This window comes from Zeus faber (genome assembly GCF_960531495.2).
Source record: "Zeus faber genome assembly, chromosome: 12".
Lineage (NCBI taxonomy): Eukaryota > Metazoa > Chordata > Actinopteri > Zeiformes > Zeidae > Zeus > Zeus faber.
The window spans coordinates 16,582,878-16,606,223 of NC_137196.1; the positions used below are offsets into that span (position 1 = coordinate 16,582,878).

At 43.9% G+C, this 23,346-nt stretch overlaps 1 protein-coding gene across 1 annotated transcript in view; it reads left to right on the top strand.

Annotated features, from left to right (window-relative positions):
• wnt9a (wingless-type MMTV integration site family, member 9A) overlaps positions 1-22,375 on the top strand; it is a 22,719-nt gene extending 344 nt beyond the window's left edge. The window contains exons 2-4 of the mRNA XM_080011067.1: positions 13,829-14,088; positions 14,826-15,088; positions 18,237-22,375. Coding sequence (XP_079867193.1) covers positions 13,829-14,088; positions 14,826-15,088; positions 18,237-18,767 — 1,054 coding nt within the window. The 3' untranslated portion in view covers positions 18,768-22,375. The remainder of the gene's footprint in view (positions 1-13,828; positions 14,089-14,825; positions 15,089-18,236) is intronic.
• The last annotated feature ends 971 nt before the right edge of the window (positions 22,376-23,346 follow it).

Here is a 23,346-nt window from a genome sequence, read left to right on the forward strand (position 1 = left end):
TAAAATCAATATAAATATTATTGGTTTATTCTTAGTTGTGTTGAAGGTGGAGTTATGCTCTCAGCAGGGGGTGGAACAGGTTGTTTTGCACCGTGATGCTTATCCAGGTTGTTCATTGATGTTAACCTTAATTTTAAACCCACCATTCACCTTGACAATTAGTTATATGTCATAAAACTGTATTGGAGGTGTTTAAAGGACACTGTGTAGCTGCAGTCTATAAGCCATTTGAATTCAACCTTGAGGGTAGAATGAAACCATGGGGTGGGTTTTTTTGGCTGAGGCCCCTTATTGCCCAAGGAAAAGTGTACTCCAGTGTGTTGTTGACAGGTGGGCCAAAGCCCGCTGACTATAGCTGGTTTGAATGACAGCTCGTGGTCCTGTGATTATTTGGATGAAATACTTGTAATATCATATTCTAATTCTACTCTGAAAGCAGACGTGGAGCAAAAGGTGAGTTTAGGCTCTGGTCTCAACAGCTGGAAACAATAAAGCAAATCCAACCGTCTGAACCGGTGGTGGCCGAAACGTCTGCTCAGCTTGCACAGAAAATTCCCCCATCCAGCACAAACATCAGAGAAATCTGGCTTGGGTAGCGAGCTTCCACTAAGTTTAAAAAACAGTTTAAACATGTGTTTGGAGATTGATCTTAAAAAACGGTGTTTCAGGGTGTTTCATGCTGTTTCGTGCAGTTTCATTCCGTGTGAACAATAATGTTTAGTGTGTGTGTGTGTGTGTGTGTGTGTGCGTGCGTGCGTGCTTGCGTGCGTGCGTGCGTGCGTGCGTGCGTGCGTGCGTGCGTGTGTGTGTGTGTGTGTGTCTACGTGCGCACATTTGTGTACACACAAAGGAAGTCATTACCTGACAACACCTCAGATTGACCACCTCACTGTGGCTGCTGACATGCTGAGGTTGACTTTGTTATGGTACTTTTTGCCAGTTTAATAAGTGGCCAAATGCTTTTGCGGTGAAGACAGTTGGTTAGAAGTGGGTTAGCAGGGTGTGAACAGGATGTTCTAAAGGTATGTACCTTTTTGTCAAGGCAAACAAGTGATGGCCCCTTCGAAGACCCACTGGTCATGTATGTGAGGTCCTAGTTTGAAAACTGGATCGAGTTACACCGTTACACACGGTGTCTAGGGCAACGGGTATGGGTCATATTTCCGGAAACATCGCGGAATAGAACTTCACCGCCACACGAGGCAGTGTCTCGATGTTCTCTATCGTGTGGTAGACAGCCGTATCTCTGATGATGGATGGCGTCCGTGCTCCCAGTTCTTTACCAAGTCGCATGTACACTGTAAAGTGATGAGACCTGGAGCTGTTCCAGGCCGAGTCAAACTAATGGCAGGTATTAGGCGCTGCGCAAATTCCAGGGGTATTAGGTGATAAGGGCATTGTTAGTTGTGAATCTTTGGGGGGGACGGCGGGAAGTGGCCCCTCAGGATCGGTCGGACATTATGAAGCTATAAACAGGTTTCTTAGACCTTGGAGACACTTGAATTAGGTTTCACCTTCTCTCAGATTTATGACTCCTGAGGTATAAATAATGGTATACTGTAACAGGGGAAACTTGTAAAATGGGAACAACCAATCAAAGGGTAAAAATTGCTCTAATTGACACTTTCTATTTATCAACGCTGTCTGAATCAACGACGAAAAAAGTGATTTCCATCATCAAAAGCAAATATGTCAGCTCTGAGAGTTAATATTCTACTCCGGTATGTTTTAATAAAGTTTTGCCATTAATATATTGAGAGTGGGTTACACAAACATGTGGCGCTTGTTAGAGCTTTGACATTGTACAGACTGGCTACGATTCTTGAAAATGTCCCTGCCCATTCTCAGCAAAACGTCACCATCCATAAAACTCACACGAGTATCAAATGCTCTCTCTCTCTCTCTCTCTCTCTCTCTCTCTCTCTCTCTCTCTCTCTCTCTTGTTTTTTTCCCTCCCCTTCCCAGTAGAGTGCAGTCCTCTAGCAGTGTCACCCTTGGCTTCCAGTATGCGTTATACTCAACATGCCAAATTGGCGCTCGTGTCAACTCTAATGGTTCTAATGGTGATGCATATTTGCTTATTCGGCAAGCACTGGCTTTCAATTCTCTTAAGTGAATCTGTTTTCTATCCTTGGCCCGTGCAGTGCAAAGACACATGTGGTGTTACGGGGCTCCAGATTTATTATTCCGTGCGCCAGGGAGAGAATAGGAATATGAATGAGTGTCAGTGAATGATTTAGCCCTGCAGCTGAAGAACCCGAGCTCACACTGGAAGACCCTGCCCAGGTGACATAGATACAGGCAAAGTATGGCCGGCCAACTTCCCAGGAATTTGACACTACTGACACTGTGACAGAGCCCTGCGTGACTCCGAGTGGGGAACATGCTAACACAGCCCTGATCAAATAAATATACTGCGAGCAGGAGGCATCCGAGGACTTCCTGGGTACTGATTTACTCAAAATAGATGGTCAATGTTGCATACCCAATTTCCAGAGTGCGGTGGAGCATAAGTGTAACATAAACACAATCTCTGTTGCCCATAGTCTCCACAGTGGAGGGCGGGGTGGGATTCCTGGCGTAGTCAGGCACCCGCTTAAATTGTCATCCTTTGCCACAAGAATGTGAGTGCTCATTTTCTTCCTTCGGTCTGTTGTGGCAGGTGCTGGTCCTCGCTTTGTCCATTATCAGAAAAGTAAGGAGTGGACACGGTCCTTGGAGTCGTCGATGTGTGGTTTTACACCACCGTCAAGGAATTGATTTGTCGACTGAGTTGCCCCCCATTAGGGTTCATGTTCAGATGTTTTAGGACTGCTAGTTTTAAACACTTTCATTCATTTAAAGTTGAGTTTTGGGCCCGTGGCATGTCATTCTGTGGTCTTGTAAACTGCGCCTGAATGCCAGCTCTAACACTAAGACAGGAGTTTGTTTTTATTCAGTTCATGTGCGACATATACAGGAAAGCTGCCCACAGTCATGCAGCTGAGATCTCGTAACCCCTACGGCACCGTATTATAAGGATGAAGCCAATGTAGTGGTTGCTATTACTTAGTACATGGTACTAGAACATTGCAAACAGCCTCAAACACCCCATCTGTAGTCAATGGGGTTGATTTCAACCCCATTAGACATGGCAGGGCGCCAAAAACAACACTGGACGCGTGTAAATTTACTAAGGTGGAGTCAGTGATTTTCTGTGATAGCAATTTTTCTTGATCCGCATGGTTGAATTACTTCCTGATCCAAGTTTTAACATCATTGCATCTGCACCTCTACCCTCTCCAGCAAAGCACAAAGATGCAACAACGCCTGGCACTGGAGTGTTGGTTCCCTCTCCTCCTCCTCTTTGTACTCCCCCCTATTCTCTCTGTTTCCTTTGCCCCATGTGCGTGCGGCCGCCCGGGCCGTGGTTTGTGGGAAGCTGCAGGGTGATTACTACTCATTAGGAGCAGCAGAGTTAGTGTGGGCTCAGGCTGGCGTTGCCTGGCAGACAGTGGTGGCGGGCGTCTCATTACCGGGGCCTTAAGGACTGATTAGCCCTGACGCGCGGCAGGGCGGGGAGCGCCGCCGAGAGAGGGATTTCCCAACTTCATAGGATATCCTGTGGCCATGGCCACACCTCGAAGGGTATCGCTTTACTGTGGGCCGCGGCAGATAGGACTCTCTCAGCGCTGATGGTCTACGCTGGTGAGATCATGCAAAAACCCAGAGGCTTAGATAGCAGACCACATGGCCCCTGGAAAGAAAAAAGAGAGAGAGCTTTGTTTTCACTATGTATCCGTTTGATATTTCTGGATTTAAGATAATCTCTGGTTCGCGCGAGTGCCCCTGCTATTGAACCTATACCTTTAGAGTCCACAGGGGGGAGCAATGTCTTGTCTGGAGTTTGGAACGGTGTTCAATCTAACACCTTTTGACCCCTTGGGGTCACCGTAGGAGAGAGGGAAATGGAATGAGAAAACACCAACTCTGATGGCAATCAATGCAATGTAAATCAAAACATATTTCCAACTATGCCACATTGACCACATTTCTTAACTCAGTTCTTGATGAACTGAGTGAATGATGAGAGTGAGAGATGACCGCTGATTTCTTAGAAACCTTAGTTCCTGGTTCATGGCCTCGGCACGGCAAGCTGACGTTTTCCCTTTCTTCCTTTTGTTCCAAGTTAGGGACACTTTTACAGCTTTAATATACCACCGGTATAATTAAGAAAAACAAAACAAAAGCCATGGTTCCCCCTAAACACCTTTTGTTTTGAAGTTTTTAGTGGCGTCTCCAGTGGGCCGTTATGGGTCTCATACTGTATAATGATACGGTTGCACTGTATATTTTGAAGATTATATGGTTCGGTTAGGCTTTTAAAATGTGTTTGGCGCACTCGCATTTTGAATGACTTATGATCCCGGTATGATCAGTGTGCCAAAGAAACCGCAGTTAAGGCCGAGTGGACTTTAAAAGAGGCAGGGCAGCTCCGGTCGGTCGGTGCTGGTGAGCGAGCGGCGTGCTTCATGGGTGGATAGTCGGCCGACATCGGAAGGAAACTCTTTTGAGTAAGAAGGAGGACGCGTAACGACCTTTGCAGATGGGGGTTGGATACACGGCTAATGTGCACAACAGGAAAGCCAATACAGACACACGATACTTTGAGCGGTCAGGGATTGATGAGATGATGCTAGTTAGTGGTCTGTGTCATGTCCTGTGTTTTCCATCCCTGACCATGGGCCTTGTTCCTCCGCTCGCCCCGTGGGAATAGTGGCGGCTGGGCACTCAGCGTCAGCCAAGATTAGCCGATTAACCCAAACTTAATTAGATTTTTTATTTTATTTTTTTGCTCCAGTGCGGTATGTTTTTTCCTGTACTATGTCCTATTTGAGAGTCATTACAGGTTTTGGTGACAGATTGATCCCAATTCAATATGCACACACACAAACACACAAACACACACACACAGACACACACGCACACACGCACACACACACGCACACGCGCACACACACACACACACACACACACACACACACACACACACACACACACACACACACACACACACACACACACACACACACACAAACAACTCATTATATCAAATAGCCAATTTCCTACAACAGCTTGTGATGAGTCATTGAGCCATTATTGCATAAAATATAATAGTCAAATCTAATAGTTAGTCGTTGTTATTTTCTCCCCTGGAAAGGTCTGTTTAGGCTCTTACTTTCTCTCTTGGGAATCTGGCAAGAACTCAATCCTACGGAGGCCTGACCCTACATGCACTCAGATGAGTGTATGTGATTTTGCCAAACTATGGTCGGGCCCACAAGGCGTATTTATCTGTTTTTATATCAGAATTAGTCAGAGAATGGACATACCATCTGTGTCCCATAGACTCACCACCGGCAAATTACACTAGTATATGACATGTAAAGACCTACACGCTTAATGTTTCCAGTAACCCCAAAAGGAATTCCTGTCCCATGACCCAGTGTGTATAAGTGTGTATAATCGCCCATTTGTGTGTACCTGAAAGTCACTGCTGTAGCTCATAGTGGAAGGAGTCAATCATTCTCTCTCTAGGTAGTTTCTAGAGTTAACCAGAAAGTTACCCATACAGAAACTTTCTCTCTAGTTAACGTTACGAGCGGCAAAGGTCATCATCGTCATCTTTGTCGTGTTAGACTGTACAGTCGGTGCAAAAGGGCCGGGCTGTCTTTGTATCCTCATTGTGTCGAATTCGACTTTCGAAGGTGTTTCGGAGCCGCAGCGGAGAATTTCCACCGTTTCCGCGACATAATCTGGTGTAGTTAAACGTTAAGAACTCTTAATGATACGTCTCAACCCGGCTCCTAAGCACTCGGAACGGCTGCCGTTGTTATGGTTGTGAGTTGACTTTGCAAATGCCTGGTGTGTCCACCGCAGTTGGTTTGCCCCAAGTTAACAAATCTTGCATTAAAACCCCCCTCCCAAATGCTTACTGTCAAGATCACCAATGGCGTTAGGGTTAGGGTTAGATTCTGCGACTCCACTCCCCCCCCCTCTCTCTCTCTCTCGCCCTCTCTCTCCCCACCCCCACCCCCCTCTCTCTCCTTGTCTTTCCTACCGAGTCACGGTGGTCTGATTCTCGTGTCAGCATGTGCGATTGGGCGGGTGTGAGCGCCAGCATGTGTTAGGGGCGTCAGTACGCTGGTACAGGGCCGCTCTGTGCCATGCCGTGGGCTAGAACAGGGGAGTCATGCGGACACTCCAGCGCGCCCAATCTGTGCCAGTCACACAGTGACTGTGACTGAGCCGCTGACCGGAGGGGGGGCCGCCGGTTTCTCACATCGCAGTTAAACCTCTTACCATGCCCCCGCGTCCCCGTTCCCAAACCCAGGCCCCAGATTCCTGGATTCCTGCTGCTGCTACTGCTCTACTCCTTCATTCATTTGGAATAGTTCAAATAGATTTGGCGTTCACGTTGTTGTTCTGGCAGCCTTTTACGCTGGGACGTAAAAACAGATGCAGATGCTTTGTTAACACCTAAGAATGCGTGTTCACATTGTCGAACGGATTGTTGCTTTAATGATGGATTAGATCACAATCAAGAATTCATTTTTGTCAGGGAACAAATCTTGGAATGATTGTATTTTGAATATTTGTGATTACAGAACACTTTTCTGCACTTTTCTCACGTAACTGCAACAAAAAAAAAATCAATTAAATCCATGTCCACAAAGTTATCACAATGAACAAAAAGTGTTCTGCTTACAGCAGGTAAGCAGAGCACTAGCAATTTTGGCATAGTAGTATAACTTTCTATTAAATCAATGTGATTGTAGAGGCTCTGATATTGGTATTCCTCACTGATGATGTACTACTCAGTTGGACATTGACCTGGGTACCCTCCCTCCTTTACCTCATCTTTCATCTCTCAGCAACAGTAGAATGTGCATTTAGTTACTCATTTGTTCACAATATGACGATTGTGCACTTGGACACATATGATTCCATATGACTGAGCGAAGTACAGATTTGCCTCTTTGTTTGCTCCTCATATCTCATGAAGACGGTGGGCCTTTCATTGTCATTTTCCACAAATGTAAGGTGTTAAGCAGTTGGACTGATTGGCGGAACTGGGTGCAAAAGATCATGCAATTGTCTGAACGGCTTGTGCGTATCAAACAAATCCTTTAAATGAACTCACTACGGCAAAAGAGTGAATCTTGGATACACAAACTGAAAATGATTACCGAGGACTGAATTAAAGTCAAAGGCAACAAATGGCCAAGGCGTTTGGTATCACAGCCGCTTTGGCGCTGATGGAGGAATGGTGTATGGGAAATTTTCTGGGAGAATGGAGAAAAGATAGATGTCCTGATGTAGCACATAGTACATGGAAGCAACACCATAGCCCTTTGGTGCGTTTTTCACTATTTGTTATTGAAATATGGATGTTTTTCAGGGTACAGTGTCAGAGTGCAGCAGCAGATGACGTAACGGTTGCTCATATCCCATCCAGTTCAGCCGTTCTAAGATAGGGGACTTCCTTGGTAGTATGGTGAATAGCAGGCCTGTAGAGCGCAACGCTCGAGCAAAGTGGAAAAGGCTCATGACTCAAGAAATAAAGGCTTGCTGACATAATGGCCTATGACTAATTTTAAGTCTCTGCAGTGTTTCTGCAGTTTGTCAGTCATGGTTTGTTAGGAGCAGTCAGATGATTCAATTAATTCAAACCATGCTCTTATCTTAACTTTTTACACCCTTGACTATTTTCCTATAACCAATGGAACGTTGGAGACCCACAATGGCTTGGACAGACGGGAAGACTCGGTCAGTGGGGCAGACTGTGAATCATCCATCTCTGAAAAGGAATAGATTTAGCCAACCTGAGTATTTAAACACCAGGAGAAAGCGTTGGTGGCGAGCGGTAGTAGGATTGGAAACAGTACCAGCATATTTTTTTTATTTTGTCTCGTGAGAAATGGCGGCTTCTGACAAAGGGCGAACCAGAGCAGATTGTCTACACTTTCCACAGCACATGTTCATGTCTGTCATTGTTGTGAGTTCGGTAGCCTTGCAGACAGCAGTGGTTTTGTCTACAAGAGGCTTTGTTTTGAGCCAACAGCTGGGGAGAATGATTGCCATTCATTTGGAGTGACTGACCAGTGGGGATACACTTCATACACACACACACACACACACACACACACACACACACACACACACAGACACACACACACACACACACCCACAAGCAGGGGTAGAGAGGGAGGTTTGATCTTATAGACGGTAGACCACACAACCTGCAAGTCCAGGCTGTGGGAGAAACTTTGGCTTTTGTGCTTTTCTGCCTGGGCGGGTTCAGCCAGGGTTGGCTATTATAGGTGTTGACTTAAAGTCGTGAACACAGACACATGGACACACACACAGACACATGCACACACACACAGACACATGCACACATATACAGAGACACTCAAGTATTTACACATGAATGCACGTGTCGTACACACAAAAGCTGTATTTATGAGGATTTTTTGGTGTGGAATATCATGAATTTATACTACTTATATGTACTACTTATATACGCTGTCTTTCCAACTAACGTCTTCCCCCTCATTCCCCACATTCTAAAACATGAAGACAAGTGTCTGCCTGTGCTGTATCTTTACTCCTCCAAAGAGTCTGGGCCCCCCTCCTTGTCTCTTTTTTTTTGAACAACTTGGCCCTCCCAATATGTTATCATTTTATTAGGACATTAAATTTGCAAAGAATGGCCTAATAACACTCGCTGCTTGTAGAAAAATGTGAATAATCACATATTTCTCAGATATGTTACGATAAATTTTGAAATAGATAGAAATGTTGTTTCAGATATAGCCGGTGTGTGACCTGCCAAAGGATGCTGATCATTAATGACAACACGTGACAAATAAGAACTGATAACTGACTCTTGTTAATTATCCAACAAAATACAGTTTCATTGCAACTGCAGACCGACTACACATGCCAACGCTCAGGGTTGTACCATTTTCATTGGCCTCACTGTAGTCTCCTGGGGTCAACTTTTTCCCTGATTTCGGAGATTTTAGATAGAAATTTTCCGATGTTTTTGTTTTTGCGATCGGGTTATGGTTATGGTGAGGCTATCAGAACCTGCTCCGGAAAACTAATAGTGATTTGATCAATCGAAGGAAATCATTTTAGTTTCAACGTCAAAGCCAATACGCTGGACTGGCGCTCTATTTATATATTCTGGTCTTTGACTGTCTAAATGTGGCCATGTCTCCTTTTGAGCCATTTGAAAAATGGATGGGTTGGGCTGAAGACCGATGGATAGTGAAATATCAATAGACATATGTGGAGACAGACTCTGAGGTCTAATTACAAACCCTTCATAAACCGAGTACTTGATTTGGATCAAGGAAGTTATAAATAAGGGCAAAAATAATAAAAATTTTACTGAGGTATAAACAAAACGAAAAAAAAAACCAAAACGTATAGTAAATGCAAAGAACACCGCACCCCAGTTTCACGCAGAGCCATCAAAGCGATGTCAACGTTTGGTCAGAATAAATGATATTTCCACCTCCAGGGATGGACTCCGAGGCGGCGCTGTCTGCAAATGAGCCGTCCCTCTCCGAGCCCAGCGCCCTGGAAAATGTATATTAAGGAAATGTCATGGGCAATGGGAGGTGCTGACAGGCTGAGAGAAAGGACTAAACAAACTCCATTGGCACCGAGTGAAAGACAGCGGCGCGTAGGCAACGAGTGAGATTAGCCGGCGAGGAGCCCGCCGATGCCTGCGAGCGGTGTGTGAGCGCCCTTGTGTGTGTGTGTGTGTGTGTGTGTGTATGGAAAAAACGCAAAGCTGAGCAAACAGAATCCCACCTCACGTAGGATAATAGCGAACTTTATTATGCCTCTGCTGGTGTTATATTCCGTGTGTGATGTGTGTTGCTGTGCCAACACCTCAAACAAAAACAGCCTCGGAAAATGGTCCGTGATATGAAAACACCGCGCAACATGTTTCTACATTTTAACGCCACAGTATACCGGAGTGTAGGTTCGGCCCCTTCGTTTCTCTAAGCTCCACGTACCTTTCCTCACACTTATCTCCAGACCCCACTTTGGCCGTGCTTTGTTGAGGTGTCAGAGCTTTGAGATGTGTGGTCGGGGGCTTTTCCATCTTCTGTCATGAAAGATTCTGAAAGTTATTCTGGGCCCGAATGGAGGGAATGATATTGACATTTTGACCAAAAAGTTCAGATTTGTCACCCCCTGGGTGTTTTAACCACATTCTCCTTTAAGAGAGTTGAATGAGTTCATCCAGTAGCAAACAGCAGTGGAACCTTTTGTATGTCTGAAAGTGTAGATAACGGATAATGCGCAGCCGGACGGTCATATCGCAAAACAGCCCACTACAGGGTCGTCAGGAACAGGATTCACTCTGAAGGGGGTCATTGCACTAATACTTACTAGATAAACGCATCTGGACAGAGTGTTGATTTGCGATGGATTCATAACTAGAATGCCTCGTGTTAAGAGCTTCCGCCAAGAACAATAGCCCACAACAATGTAACTAACACTGGAACAACATAGAGGATTTTTCGCCCTTCAAAAAAATCGATTCCCTACATATGATTACAATTTTTATTTACTGTTATTAATGTGATATTGGACATAGACCCATTCATTCAAGTCTTCCAAGTAGTTCCGAGTCTTCCAAGTCTTACTGACGGATCAGCGGTCATTATTGAGAAATAGCCGATTGCCGCTATTGAGCAACAAGTATGGAGTATTCACACAGAGCCGTGTAAATAACCGTGTGATAGTCAATTATTTTTAAGAAAATGGAGCGAAACATCTGCGATACCATTTAAGCGAGCGGAACCGGAGTGGAAACCGGCGCGGCGCTGTTAGTGTCTTCTCTGGAGAGCTCCTCCGCCGTGCCTGCTTTCCACACTCCCGCCTCCGGCCATCTTGAAATGTGCCTTTGTGTGGAAGCCCCAAACACAGGAGTGCAGCGTCATGTCGTCTTTGGCCACGCTCCAGCTCTCCGCCCCCAAACCATCTTTTTTGTCTCAGGCAGACAGAGAGACAGACAGGCGGACAGACAGACAGACAGACAGACAGCAAGACAGACGGACAGACAGACGTCACGCCGGGGGAATGTCATTTCAAAACGGTCTCCTGTTTTTTTGGAAGGTGACGACGGGGGCTTGTGGGAGATTTGACACTGATATGTGTTACCATGCAGATCCACAACAGGAATGCGTGTGTGTCATGTCCCTGGTATTGAGTAAATTGAGGCTACCGCTTGTCAGTCGAAATCCATTACCGCGATTTGAACGCTCCAGATGTATGAATCTCAGTTCATCTCGGTTGGGGTGGGGGGAGGCCCCCGAGTTAGGCTGGCTCTGCTCCACCGCTGACATCTCAAACGGTATTAGGCAGGTAATCCACACGGTGCCATCATTCAAAAGTTGGACGTTTGCCCTTCGGCAGAAATGCCGTGGAACGGTTGTCAGTCATGTGTAACGTAGCAGGTCATCTGGAAATGTTTGCTCTGGCGCATTTCAATATCTTTTCTTGGCGTTGTTATTGTGGTGCGTTGCGACCAGTGATTAAACAATTAAAGGGAGAAACATCAGTTTTTGCAGATATTCTTCTTAGTGTTAGACTGTAGTGTTTAGGCTTTTTTTCTTCTTCTCTCCTAAGTGCGTTGGGATTTACAAGACACGGCTTGCTGGGTTTCCATTTGACACCGGCGGTTGTCAGACAACTTGGGGAAAGGCAAACATGTTTAAAAAAAAAAAAAAAAAAGGGAAAAACGTTTGACCCGATCCAAGGTACATGCGTCGCTGATGTATGTCCTTTTTTTTTTGACATGTATACTGTAATTCACTCGTTGGAGTTACTCAAATATATGCGTTCCATCCAAAACCAATCACAGCAAAGTCATCTATATTTCTTAAATATCACAGATTAACAGCTTTATATGCATTCTTTGAGATAATGTGTGGACATTCATAACACTGGTGAAAAATAACGAGGGAAATCTCATTTAATTTTGCTGTCACAGTGGCTGGTTTGATCTGGCACCTCCTTGTTGTGAGCTTGATGTTCACGATCAGATAAGGGGAGAACACCCTTAAAAAAATTCTGTCCATATTTTGCGAAGATCTATTAGTCTTTGTTCTGTGCGTGTCTGTGAAGACATCCCATATAAAGCTGTTGCAAAGTTGCGTTCTCTTTTGGCAAAGGAAAATCGAAGTACGCTATAATCAACATTCCAAACTCTTTGATACCAGAGGTCAAGGATGAGTCACCTGCAGCTCTACGTGATATTGTGTGTGCGTAAATCTTCTGCAGATCCTCTGGTTTTGACAAAGAAATACCAAGGGGCTTGTCAACATCGGAAGGTTAAAAGTGTGATTCGAAGACATTGCGTCCCCCTGCGACGCCACGCCGGCCGGGCTCTGTAGCTTTTCTAAGTTCTGTAAATCCATTTATTCTTCAGTTTCACTTTAAGGGTGTAAAAGAGGCCAGAAATTACACATAATAAACGACTACACTGCCAATCCTGTCAGCCTTGTGACCAAAACGGTCGCAGGGTTTGACAGTCGTGTCCCCTTGTGTGTGCGTGTGTGTGTGTGTGTGTGTGTGTGTGTATATGCGTGTGTGTGCATGTGTTTGTGAAAGTAATGCTCTGCTTTCCCCATCACAACCTCAGAACGGCGGCCGCGGCTTTCGCCAGCAATGCAGCAGACACCGCTCGCGTGTTTTATATATGCTTCCTTTAAATAAACTGAGGACGGGAGAGCGAACTCGGCTCTGCCACATGTTCCTGAGAGGGCGACGCTCCTCCTCGTTGTGTTTCAGATGAAATGAATAGACGACCCGTGCACTGGGGGAATCTATAACAAGAGTTTATTCTGCGGTGTGATTGTATTTTAAATCTATACGCTGAGGCCTCCTCCCCCTCAGGAATGGATATGAATATTAAAGCACGTCTCTGCTGCCTACTATTCCACATGCCTGCCGTACCACTGTGACACGTTCATGGTGTTGAATTGGTCTAACGCTAACTACGATAGATAGATAGATAGATAGATAGATAGATAGATAGATAGATAGATAGATAGATAGATAGGTAGATAGATAGATAGACAGACAGACAGACAGACAGATAGCTAGATAGATAGATAGATAGACAGATAGATAGATAGATAGATAGATAGATAGATAGATAGATAGATAGATAGATAGATAGATAGATAGATAGATAGATAGATAGATAGATAGATAGATAGATAGATAGATAGATCCCAGTCCATTTCCAGAAACTGTTGAATTCAACACTGAACATTAACCAGTGAACTCATCCTCGACCTGCAGATATGACTTCTGAATTCACCTGAACATTAACCACACTCTGGACTTCCTTCCACTCACTGTGCTGTTTGTGTAGTATATCTTTGGAATCTCATTGTTTAGATAGATAGAACAATAGATGAACAATGAACAATAAAAAAATTGACCTCGAATAAAGAATAACAAAAAATAAAAAATAAACAAAAAGCAAGAAGATCAAGATAATTCCCACTCTGAAGAAAATTTTGAGATGTTGCAAGTTTGTATACACACAAATAAAATAAACTAACTGTATAAAATAAAAACTGTTGATCCAGGAAGTTAAGCGTCCTTTACCAAGATGTTTCCATGTCCTCCCTCCCACTGAACTGAAGTGTGTGCGTGGGTGTGTGTGTTTGTGTGTGTCTGTGTGTGCGCGCGTGTGCATGTGTGTGTGTGTGTGTGTGTGTGCGTGTGTCTCTCCCCCCTCCAGGTTGACAGGTAATGAGCCCCTGTCCATCCTGCCGCTGAGCTCTGCACCGGAGGAGAGCGTGGGCCGGGCCCACTACAAGCTGTGCGACCGGCTCAAGCTGGAGAAGAAGCAGCGCAGGATGTGCCGCAGGGACCCGGGCGTGGCCGAGACCCTCATGGAGGCCATTAGCATGAGCGCCATGGAGTGCCAGTACCAGTTCCGCTTCGAGAGGTGGAACTGCACCCTGGAGGGGCGCCACCGAGCCAACATCCTCAAGAGAGGTAAGGGCTCAGTCGGCTACCGCTACTACTACTAGTACTGCAAAAAAGTTACTACCACAAATATTAGGCTAAAGGTATCCCTTACTTTGTCGACCATTTTATACAACTTCTCTTTTTATTTATTTACACTTAATACTGTACCATTCTTTGGATTATTGGTAATTTCCACTTTTTGTCTTTTATTGTATATATACTCTAAGCCCGATTTTCAACTTTCAAATTACATTTTCATTGTTGAGACTGGAGAGAGACTTCTAAATCAAAGGAAATGAAAATTCAAAACCACCTCTATATTCTTCAAAGTATCTTTATCAATTTACAAAAAAAAAAAAAAAAAATGAAGCAATACTTTTCTAGATCATATTCTCTCAGGTTTCATATTCTTACATGCACACTGCTTCTCAGCAGCCGTGTGGTTTTTGGTACTTTAAGCGAGGTATTCAGGTATTTCTGAAATCGATGTAACTACAGTTCATTGCTAACCTTCACATTTATTCAAAGGGCTGGGTTTGCATTAATACGTGGGCCATATTTGGCTCACTGTGAAGAGCAACACAAACAAACCTCGCTTGACTTAAAAAGGGTTTGTCCATGCCACCATATTGAATTTATCGACTGCTGATTTTCATCCAAGATCTCAGTTACAGTAACTTACGAATGGGACAGAATCTACGAATCCCTCCTTTATTCAGGTTCTCATGTTTCTCATTATCGCCTCCACCTCTCTCTCCCTGCAGGATTTAAAGAGACGGCCTTCCTGTTCGCCATCTCCTCGGCGGGCCTGACCCACGCCATGGCCAAGGCGTGCAGCGCCGGGCGCATGGAGCGCTGCACGTGCGACGAGGCCCCGGACCTGGAGAACCGCAAGGCCTGGCAGTGGGGCGGCTGCGGAGACAACCTCAAGTACAGCAACAAGTTCGTGAAGGACTTCCTGGGGAAACGCTCCAACAAGGACCTGCGCGCACGCGTGGACATGCACAACACCAACGTGGGCATGAAGGTAAACAGTCTGAAAAGATCCTCTCTTCGTGCGTAAATGTCGTCTGAAGTCCTCATTCCTATGCAGGCATTTCTTCTTTCTTAAAAGTCAAGCACCTACGTTTGGACTTTTGGACGTCCGACTTTCTGTCAAGTCACTGCCTGTCCTCATGCGAAATGTCCATCTCAGGCCAGTGGTTCAAACCAAATTATTTCAATCAAACAAACAAAGTGCTCTTCTGCGCCCAAGTACTTAACAGAGGACAATGGTGAAACATCTAAAACAATAAAAAGACGGCAAACGGACAGATTCAAAATAGAAACCAGGTTGCGGGGAATAGAATTCGGAACGGAAAACACATCAGCAGTTGTCTCTCGCCGACCGGTGCCAGGAAACTTGGAAGCGTTCGCGTCCAAAAGACAAGACAACTTATTAACAGGTTACTCTCCTTAAAATCCAATACATGGCTGACCAAGGCAAACAAATTAGGAAAAGGCAAAGGTTCATGATTCTCCAGTGAGGCAAACCAGGCGGCACACGGGAGCCGTCGCTTCATCTCAACCGGAGTCAAAGTTTATTTGGAGGCTTTCCATATAAACAATAAATGCAGACTAATTGCCCACTTGAAGGGTCTGAACGGTGGGAAAATGGTGATAATACGGCGTTGGGGTGAGTTCAGTGCAATTTGCGACAGATAAAGAGCAGTTTGGTTTTGCTGCTCGATTGTGGCTCTTATCCTGTTCAACAGGGATATGCCGCCGTATCTGTGGCTGTGGAAGTTTAAACACACAGTTAATGGTGTTAGTGGTTGACTTCTGTCCAAGACCCAGATAAAACAGGACCGAAGTAGTACGACCGCAATCGAATAATGGTTCAATGAGGGCAATTGTCCCCTACTGAACCATCGGGGGACTAATTTTTTTTATTATTATTATTTTTACCGGGGCATATATTTTAATAGTAAAAAACAAAAAGGAAAGGGGATTTGCCTTTATCCAGTCAAGGCCAAAGCAAACTCGCTGTCTGGAATCTGTCGTCTTTATCTTGGACTTTTACGAAGCCATTTTCATTTGGGTTTCACATTGAGTTATGGCAGAAGCACACTTCCCAAATATTAGAGACACAAGCCTCGCCCCGAGGACCAGTGAACACTCCTTCGCTCGGTTTTGGCTCTCCAAAATCCAATCTCTCAAGACGTAGTATTTCATTTGCGATAAAAAGATTTACAGCGCTGCTTTTTGTTCTCTTCCTTTTCTTTTCTCCCCTGCACATGTAGTGAGGTGCACCGCATTTGGGATGAATTCCCGCATGGAGCACAAATCTTGGAATGTGCTAGCCTCTGCAGCCCCCCCCATTTAAACGCTAAAAGCTGACATATCACATTTTGTCAGGGCTGCTCGTCGTGCGGTGAACATGCACTTCCTATCGACCCGTCTCTCTCTCTCTCTCTCTCAGTGAGAACAGAGCGACAGATATCGTCCAAACCTGGACAATGTGTCGTGGACCAGCAAACACTACGACTCGGTCAAACTGGGAGACTGACGGCGGCATCTTTTGTATATTACAGCAGAAAATATATGGTAACAATGAGCCATTCACAAAATAATTACCAAGGCACAATTCGATGATTATATTCAGAATAACATTTTTTGGGGGAAAAAAAAATAATAATAATAAAAAAATGTTTGTTTGTTATTAAACCAACTAAATAAAGGCTCTTCAATTCTTTTCGATTTTTTTTCCGCCTAAAAGAGGATGCTGGGTTGATTTGACACCCTGCTATGCAAGAGTACCTTTTTGATACCCTCTACTTCCTTTTTGATACCCTCTTCTTCCTTTTAATACCCTCTTCTTCCTTTTTGATACCCTCTACTTCTTTTTTGATTCCCTCTACTTCCTTTTTAATACCCTCTATTTCCTTTTTAATACCCTCTACTTCCTTTTTGATACCCTCTTCTTCTTTTTAATACCCTCTACTTCCTTTTTGATACCCTCTTCTTCTTTTTAATACCCTCTACTTCCGTTTTAATACCCTCTACTTCTGTTTTAATACCCTCTACTTTCTTTTTAATACCCTCTACTTCCTTTTTGATACCCTCTACTTCCTTTTGATACCCTCTACCTCCTTTTTGATAGCCTCTGCTTCCTTTTTAATACCCTCTACTTCCTTTTTAATACTCTCTACTTCCTTTTTGACATCCTCTTCTTCCTTTTAATACCCTCTACTTCCTTTTAATACCCTCTACTTCCTTTATAATAGCCTCTACTTCCTTTTTAATACCCTCTACTTCCTTTTTGATACCCCCCACTTCCTTTTTGATAGCCTCTACTTACTTTTTAATACCCTCTACTTAATTTTTGATACCCTCCACTTCCTTTTTGATAGCCTCTACTTCCTTTATGATACCATCTACTTCCTTTTGAATACCCTCTACTTTCCTTTTTTATAAACTCTTATCTTACTCTTTTGATTCATTGCACTACTCCTCAAACTTTGGCCTCCCTCAAAGAATGAAATGAACATACTGTACATGATTTTACAATAACCACAAAATAAATCGTTGAGCCTCTCTCTCTCCAGGATGTTTGCCTTTCAGTTATTTACCGTGTCCTATCAGAGGTTGATATATGGACAGCAGTGATCTGAACGCAACGTGTTATTAAAGAGAAATGAATAGGACCCAGTGTCTGGACCTGCAGGTCCCCTGTTCCCACGGCTGCCTGAACCAGCCATTACTTCCAAAAGTGTGTGTTTCAGAATTTCACGCTGCACTTAATCATCATAACAACAGTTATTAAGTTTAATATAAGATGTCATCCCTGATTACTATAACAAGATTAATCTCCGTTTCCCACCCACTGACATTATTATTTCATCATTTTTGAACGATGCACCGCCTGTTGTATAAGCTCTCACGGAACAATGTTTTATTGTTTTCATTTAATATGATGTTGATATTAATTCACCGGCAATAAAGCGCTTTCTCCTCCTGAGGCTCCTGAGGTCAGCGCTATGAGAAAGATGTTCTCGTGCTCTTTTTTTTAATATTACTATAATTTCACTCCCTCATTCCATGTAATTGGAACATAATATGTGGCTGTTGTTATGAAACGCCGCTTACCAAACAAAGGTTGGGAGTTATCATGCATTTCCTTTTCTCGCCACTAGGTGATCAAAGCCGGGGTGGAGACCACGTGTAAGTGCCACGGCGTCTCGGGCTCGTGCACCGTCCAGACCTGCTGGAGGCAGCTGCTTCCCTTCCACGAGATCGGCAAGCAGCTGAAGCAGCGCTACGAGACCTCGCTCAAGGTGGGCAGCTCCACCAACGAGGCCACGGGCGAGGGCGAGATCTCCACGGGCAGGAACCAGCAGAGCCAGCAGCAGAACCAGCAGCAGACCCAGCCACAGCAGCCTCCGCCCAGCCCGCCTGGCGCGCCCGGCGACCCCATCCCCCGCACCATGGACCTGCTCCATATCGAGGACTCACCCAGCTTCTGCAGATCCAGCAAGTACTCGGCGGGCACGGCCGCCCGGAAGTGCTACAAGGACAAGAACTGCGACGCCATCTGCTGCGGGCGCGGCCACAACACCCAGAGCCGCGAGGTGACCCGGCCCTGCCAGTGCCAGGTCCGTTGGTGCTGCTACGTGGAGTGTAAGCAGTGCACGCAGAGGGAGGAGGTCTACACCTGCAAGGGCTAGCCCAGAACCCCCCCTCAGACCGACCCCCCCACCTTTTGGGCTGAATGACTATTGGAGGAAGTAAGAAGTGCTTTTATGGAAAAGGTCCACGGACAAGGTGGTTGGTTGGTCTTTTTCTTGGATAATATTTTGATTCCACTCTTGGAAAGAATGAACAAAAAAAAGAGCCGATTGAAAAGCAATAAGCACTTTGAGGGATTTCTGTGGGTTCCTGTGACCTCCTACCCCATCACATCTAATCTGGGTTGTTGTTTTTTTTTTTTGCTGGAGTGAAAAAGTGCCTTTGCCCTGGTCAGAGACACGGGACACCTTCGGCGTTCGGTCGCTGTGAAAGGCCTCTTCATCTGACTAGATCGAAGCTGCTTCTCAGCAGTCTCCACTTAAGGAGGGTCCGATCCAAGGAATTATACCAATAGGCTAAGATTTGGGGCGTTGCCCTAAGAAGAGTGTGCATGAGTCTGTGTGTGTGTGTGTGTGTGTGCGTGCGTGCGTGCGTGCGTGTGGTTGTGGCAGGGTGCAAGTGTTGAAACGACGAACTTCTATGGCAATCCAGACTATACTGAAAGACTGCTTAAAAAGACAGGGTGTAAGAATTATTCTGCACGCACATATTTACACTCACACACACGTTGTGTGTTTGCATCTATATGTATATAATTTTAACTCTATCGTAATGGTGTTATACAAGCCACTTATCTAAAAACTATGTTAAAACAAACCACTAACCACGCGGACGTTCTGCTGTCTGCGTGTTCTCGCTCCGTCTTCTGTCTGACTCCTATTGACAAGGCCGTTTGGAAAGCAGCACATTTGTGTCCTTTGTCTCTCACTGTGGATAATTTATAGATCCTTTTGGGAGTTTCTCGTTTTCTCGGGAAACCCTCGGTTCTCTTTTGAATATATTTTTTGCAATGATAATAATAATAATAATAATATATACAGTAACATGAAGCTGTCGGTGAATAAATGAACCAAAAAAAAATGAATATTCACCCTTCAATTCAGGCTGTTTCTTGGCCTTGAGCACAACAACAACAACAACAACAACAACAACAACAACAGCAACAACAGCAACAACAACAGCAACAACAACAACCCTAAATGATGTTCAGGGAATGATTTAAACCACTATACCCTATTTGGAGGAAAATAACTTGCGACAAATAGCGTAGATCCAATTGGAATGACAATGGCCTTGTTACTTATTGCTAACATGAGAGGCGATCACTTGACCAGCATGAAGTCCACGTGTTACTCAGAATCCTATTTTGTTGAACTTTTTGTCATTTTACTTCCACAAGGATATCGGGAATGGTGACCGCCACATTCTCTCCCCACACCCTCCCCCCTTTTCTTCAGCAGCCACACTTGGATTGAGCCATATTTAACATGCACACATGCAGTAGGGATGGATCCGTCAACAATAGAGACCCAAAATGAACTTGGCACGCCTGTACATGTCGAACAGCGTATGAACATGAAAAGTCTTAGCCCAACAGCATGCATACATCTGTAGTATTCTACAGCCTATGACCCAGAATGTCACATTGCTCACGTTAATTGGTGTTCGCGACAAAACCTTTGATCGCCAAAGTCGCCAAATGCATTAGTTTATTCATATATCATAATCCAAGACATAATTGTTGAGATAGAGTTTATCATTTTATTGAGCAATGCCATTTTTACAGCCAATAATATCACACCATGTATCGCAGTACTGGTAAGAGTACATTTCCAAGATATAGGATCTTTTATGCCTTGTTTTAAGATGGGTGTGAATTAACTACTGAGTTAGGGATCCAGCTTTGTATTATAGCCCCATTTACGCACTGATGCCTAAAAAGCCCTTAAATTCCTGACTTATTTAAAGATCTGTATTTATGGATATCTAATACAGTACAGTGCAGATTTATTTTTCAGTTTTTTTCTTGTAAATAGCAAAGGTTTATTTTCCTGTGGTAAAGAGACAAGAGTGAGGCACATGTTCAAATCTCACAGGCAATTTTTAAATGGAAAAACGGTCGCGATAGGACGCAGGAGCTCATTTTCCACACTCATTTCAAACAAGAATATGCAAACAAAAAACTTGTACAAAAAAAAAAAAAAAAAAAAAAGGCTTCGACCGCAGTGTTCTCTCCGCACGTTTCGAAAAATGATGATCTGGAGATTCTTCTATTCGAAACGGAACCACGATCCACGATTCCACCGACTTTGGAAATCGCGCATTCTGCATGAAAAACTTTGGCCGTCGTCCCTCCGTCCCAGAGAGGAGACGAATTCCGAGCATTTTGATAGGAGGAGGGCAATGCCAAACACAGGATGGTGAAAGACATATACATAGAACTTTGCACGCTACATGGAAACCATAATAGCTATGCTGAGATGCCTCCTTCCCACAGCCTCTCGCCGGGCGCAGCGTCCACACACTCCTCGGCCCCGGAACTGACGCTCTCCACTGGTTCACGGATTCAAAACGGCAAGCAGGCGTGACAGGAATAACAAGTGCGCTGGCAGGGCAGTTTTTTGTTTGTCCGTACGTTTGTACATAGACCCTAACGCTTTAAGATTTCTCCAGACGTAACGACCCCCGCCCCCCACAGAACAAAAAAAAAAGGCAGCAAAGAGCTTGACACGGCAGTTCATTGTCTTCCATATTGTATTAAAAAAAGTTTTAATAAAAACATAAAAACATAGCTCCTGCACTGTTGTCAGTGGATCATGTACAAAATTATATTTTTTAGGAAAAAAAATAAAATAAATAAATTATTTTTAAATATATTATGAGCATGTGTTCAGTGTAAATAACATAAAAAAAAAAGTCTAAACTGATTTTATATCCTGTATTTTTTACTCTGTCTTTCCTATTCGCTCGTATGGGTGTTTTGTTTCTTTCGGGGTGGAGGCTTTAAGAAGCAATTTATACTTTTAAGAGGCAAAATGTTGTTGTTATTTCTTTCAGCATGTTTTCGTATCGATATGCCAAACATATACAGTCGACTAAGCACAAAACAAATCCTAACACACGTAGAAACTCAAATTCATCCGTCCCTGTTCCAACTTATTTAATAGGACATTTTTTGAAGGTAATCAAAATGCAATCAGTATCATTAATAGTATTTTCTTTTTTGTGGCATTTGATCTGTTGATCTGTTGGCAAAACAGAGAAAAGGGGAATGAACCAACTGGGGACAATGGTGATGTTATATTATACTAAGAATGTGGTGGTTTCTTCTTTGTTTCTCTTTGTATTTCTTTGGCCATATTATGGAAAACTCCCTCAGAATGCCAACCTATGGATCCAACATTCCTTGAAGAGTGGATTGCTCCCTTTTCGGGGGGGCCTTTCAGTTAGGATTTGTGCTGTGCTTGTAAATAAACGTGACAAAAAGTGCATTGCCCTTTGTTATGATACCAGACCAACAACGCATTGTCCATGTTCACCTATTCATGTCTTATGGGAACCCTAAATTATTCTCCTCTACCTCATGTGTATAGCTTGTAGGTATAAACAGATCACAAATGACTGGTAAGAATGTATTTAAGTTATTTAACATCTTTGTATAACAAAGGCGAAAAAAATCTGAAATAATAAATGAATTTTTAAATTACTCACATGCGTTGTTTTCATTCTTAAATGAGCCATTATTACTTTGTATAACACAAAACGACCATTTATTTTTACTATGGTGGATCAAACACAGATACAGATGCTGATATTAAACTTAGATATACATAGGTCCAATACCAGGCAAAAAATGTTTATATTTATTAGAGAATCTTCCCATTTAAGAGATCTGACAATGACAATGAAATTTTGGTTACGTGCCAATAATTATGCTCTAACGACCAGAAGCTAAATCCTGACTGTTAGGTAAAAGTTATGGATCGCATCGGTACTCGGAATGGGATAATATACAAAAACATATTTTGGATTCAGAATCACATCAGTCGTGAAAAAGTGACATCAGTCCATCCCTAATTCTTATATGAGAATCATTCATGAGCAAACTTGGCACAGCACAATACATGCACCATTACTCTGAAAGTGTAGCTTTCTTAGAGTTGGACATCATCTACCAACGGTGTCAACCCACAATTTTATACATATTATGATATTATATGTGTATACGTATATGGATGAACTGGAAAAAATCATTCACATCCCTCTACTGGGCTTTGGTACAAGCCTGCACTTTAAATTGAATCCCATCTAATAACCTGTATAAACGGTGTCACTTTTAGACTTAAAAAAAAAAAATTATATTTCAAATAGGATGCGAGGGAAACCGACTCCAACATCCACTTCAAATGACACTCTGAACGAGTTTTTCGTTGAGCAGCAACAGCGCGACGACGTTCCCATCAGTTTAGAAAACACCTTTCCCCGTCAGGCGGTGATGTCACAGAGCTCGGCGTGTCCGTTCGGCGCTCGCATGAAATCATTGTTGAGATAAAGTGTTCGCGGGAACCCGACCCGCGCCGTCACCCCCGACCCCCCCCCCTGGATTCTCCTCATTTCACCGGGGGGGGCGACGCCCGCTATTTGCTGTGACATTTTACACTGATTTAGTGTAAACGC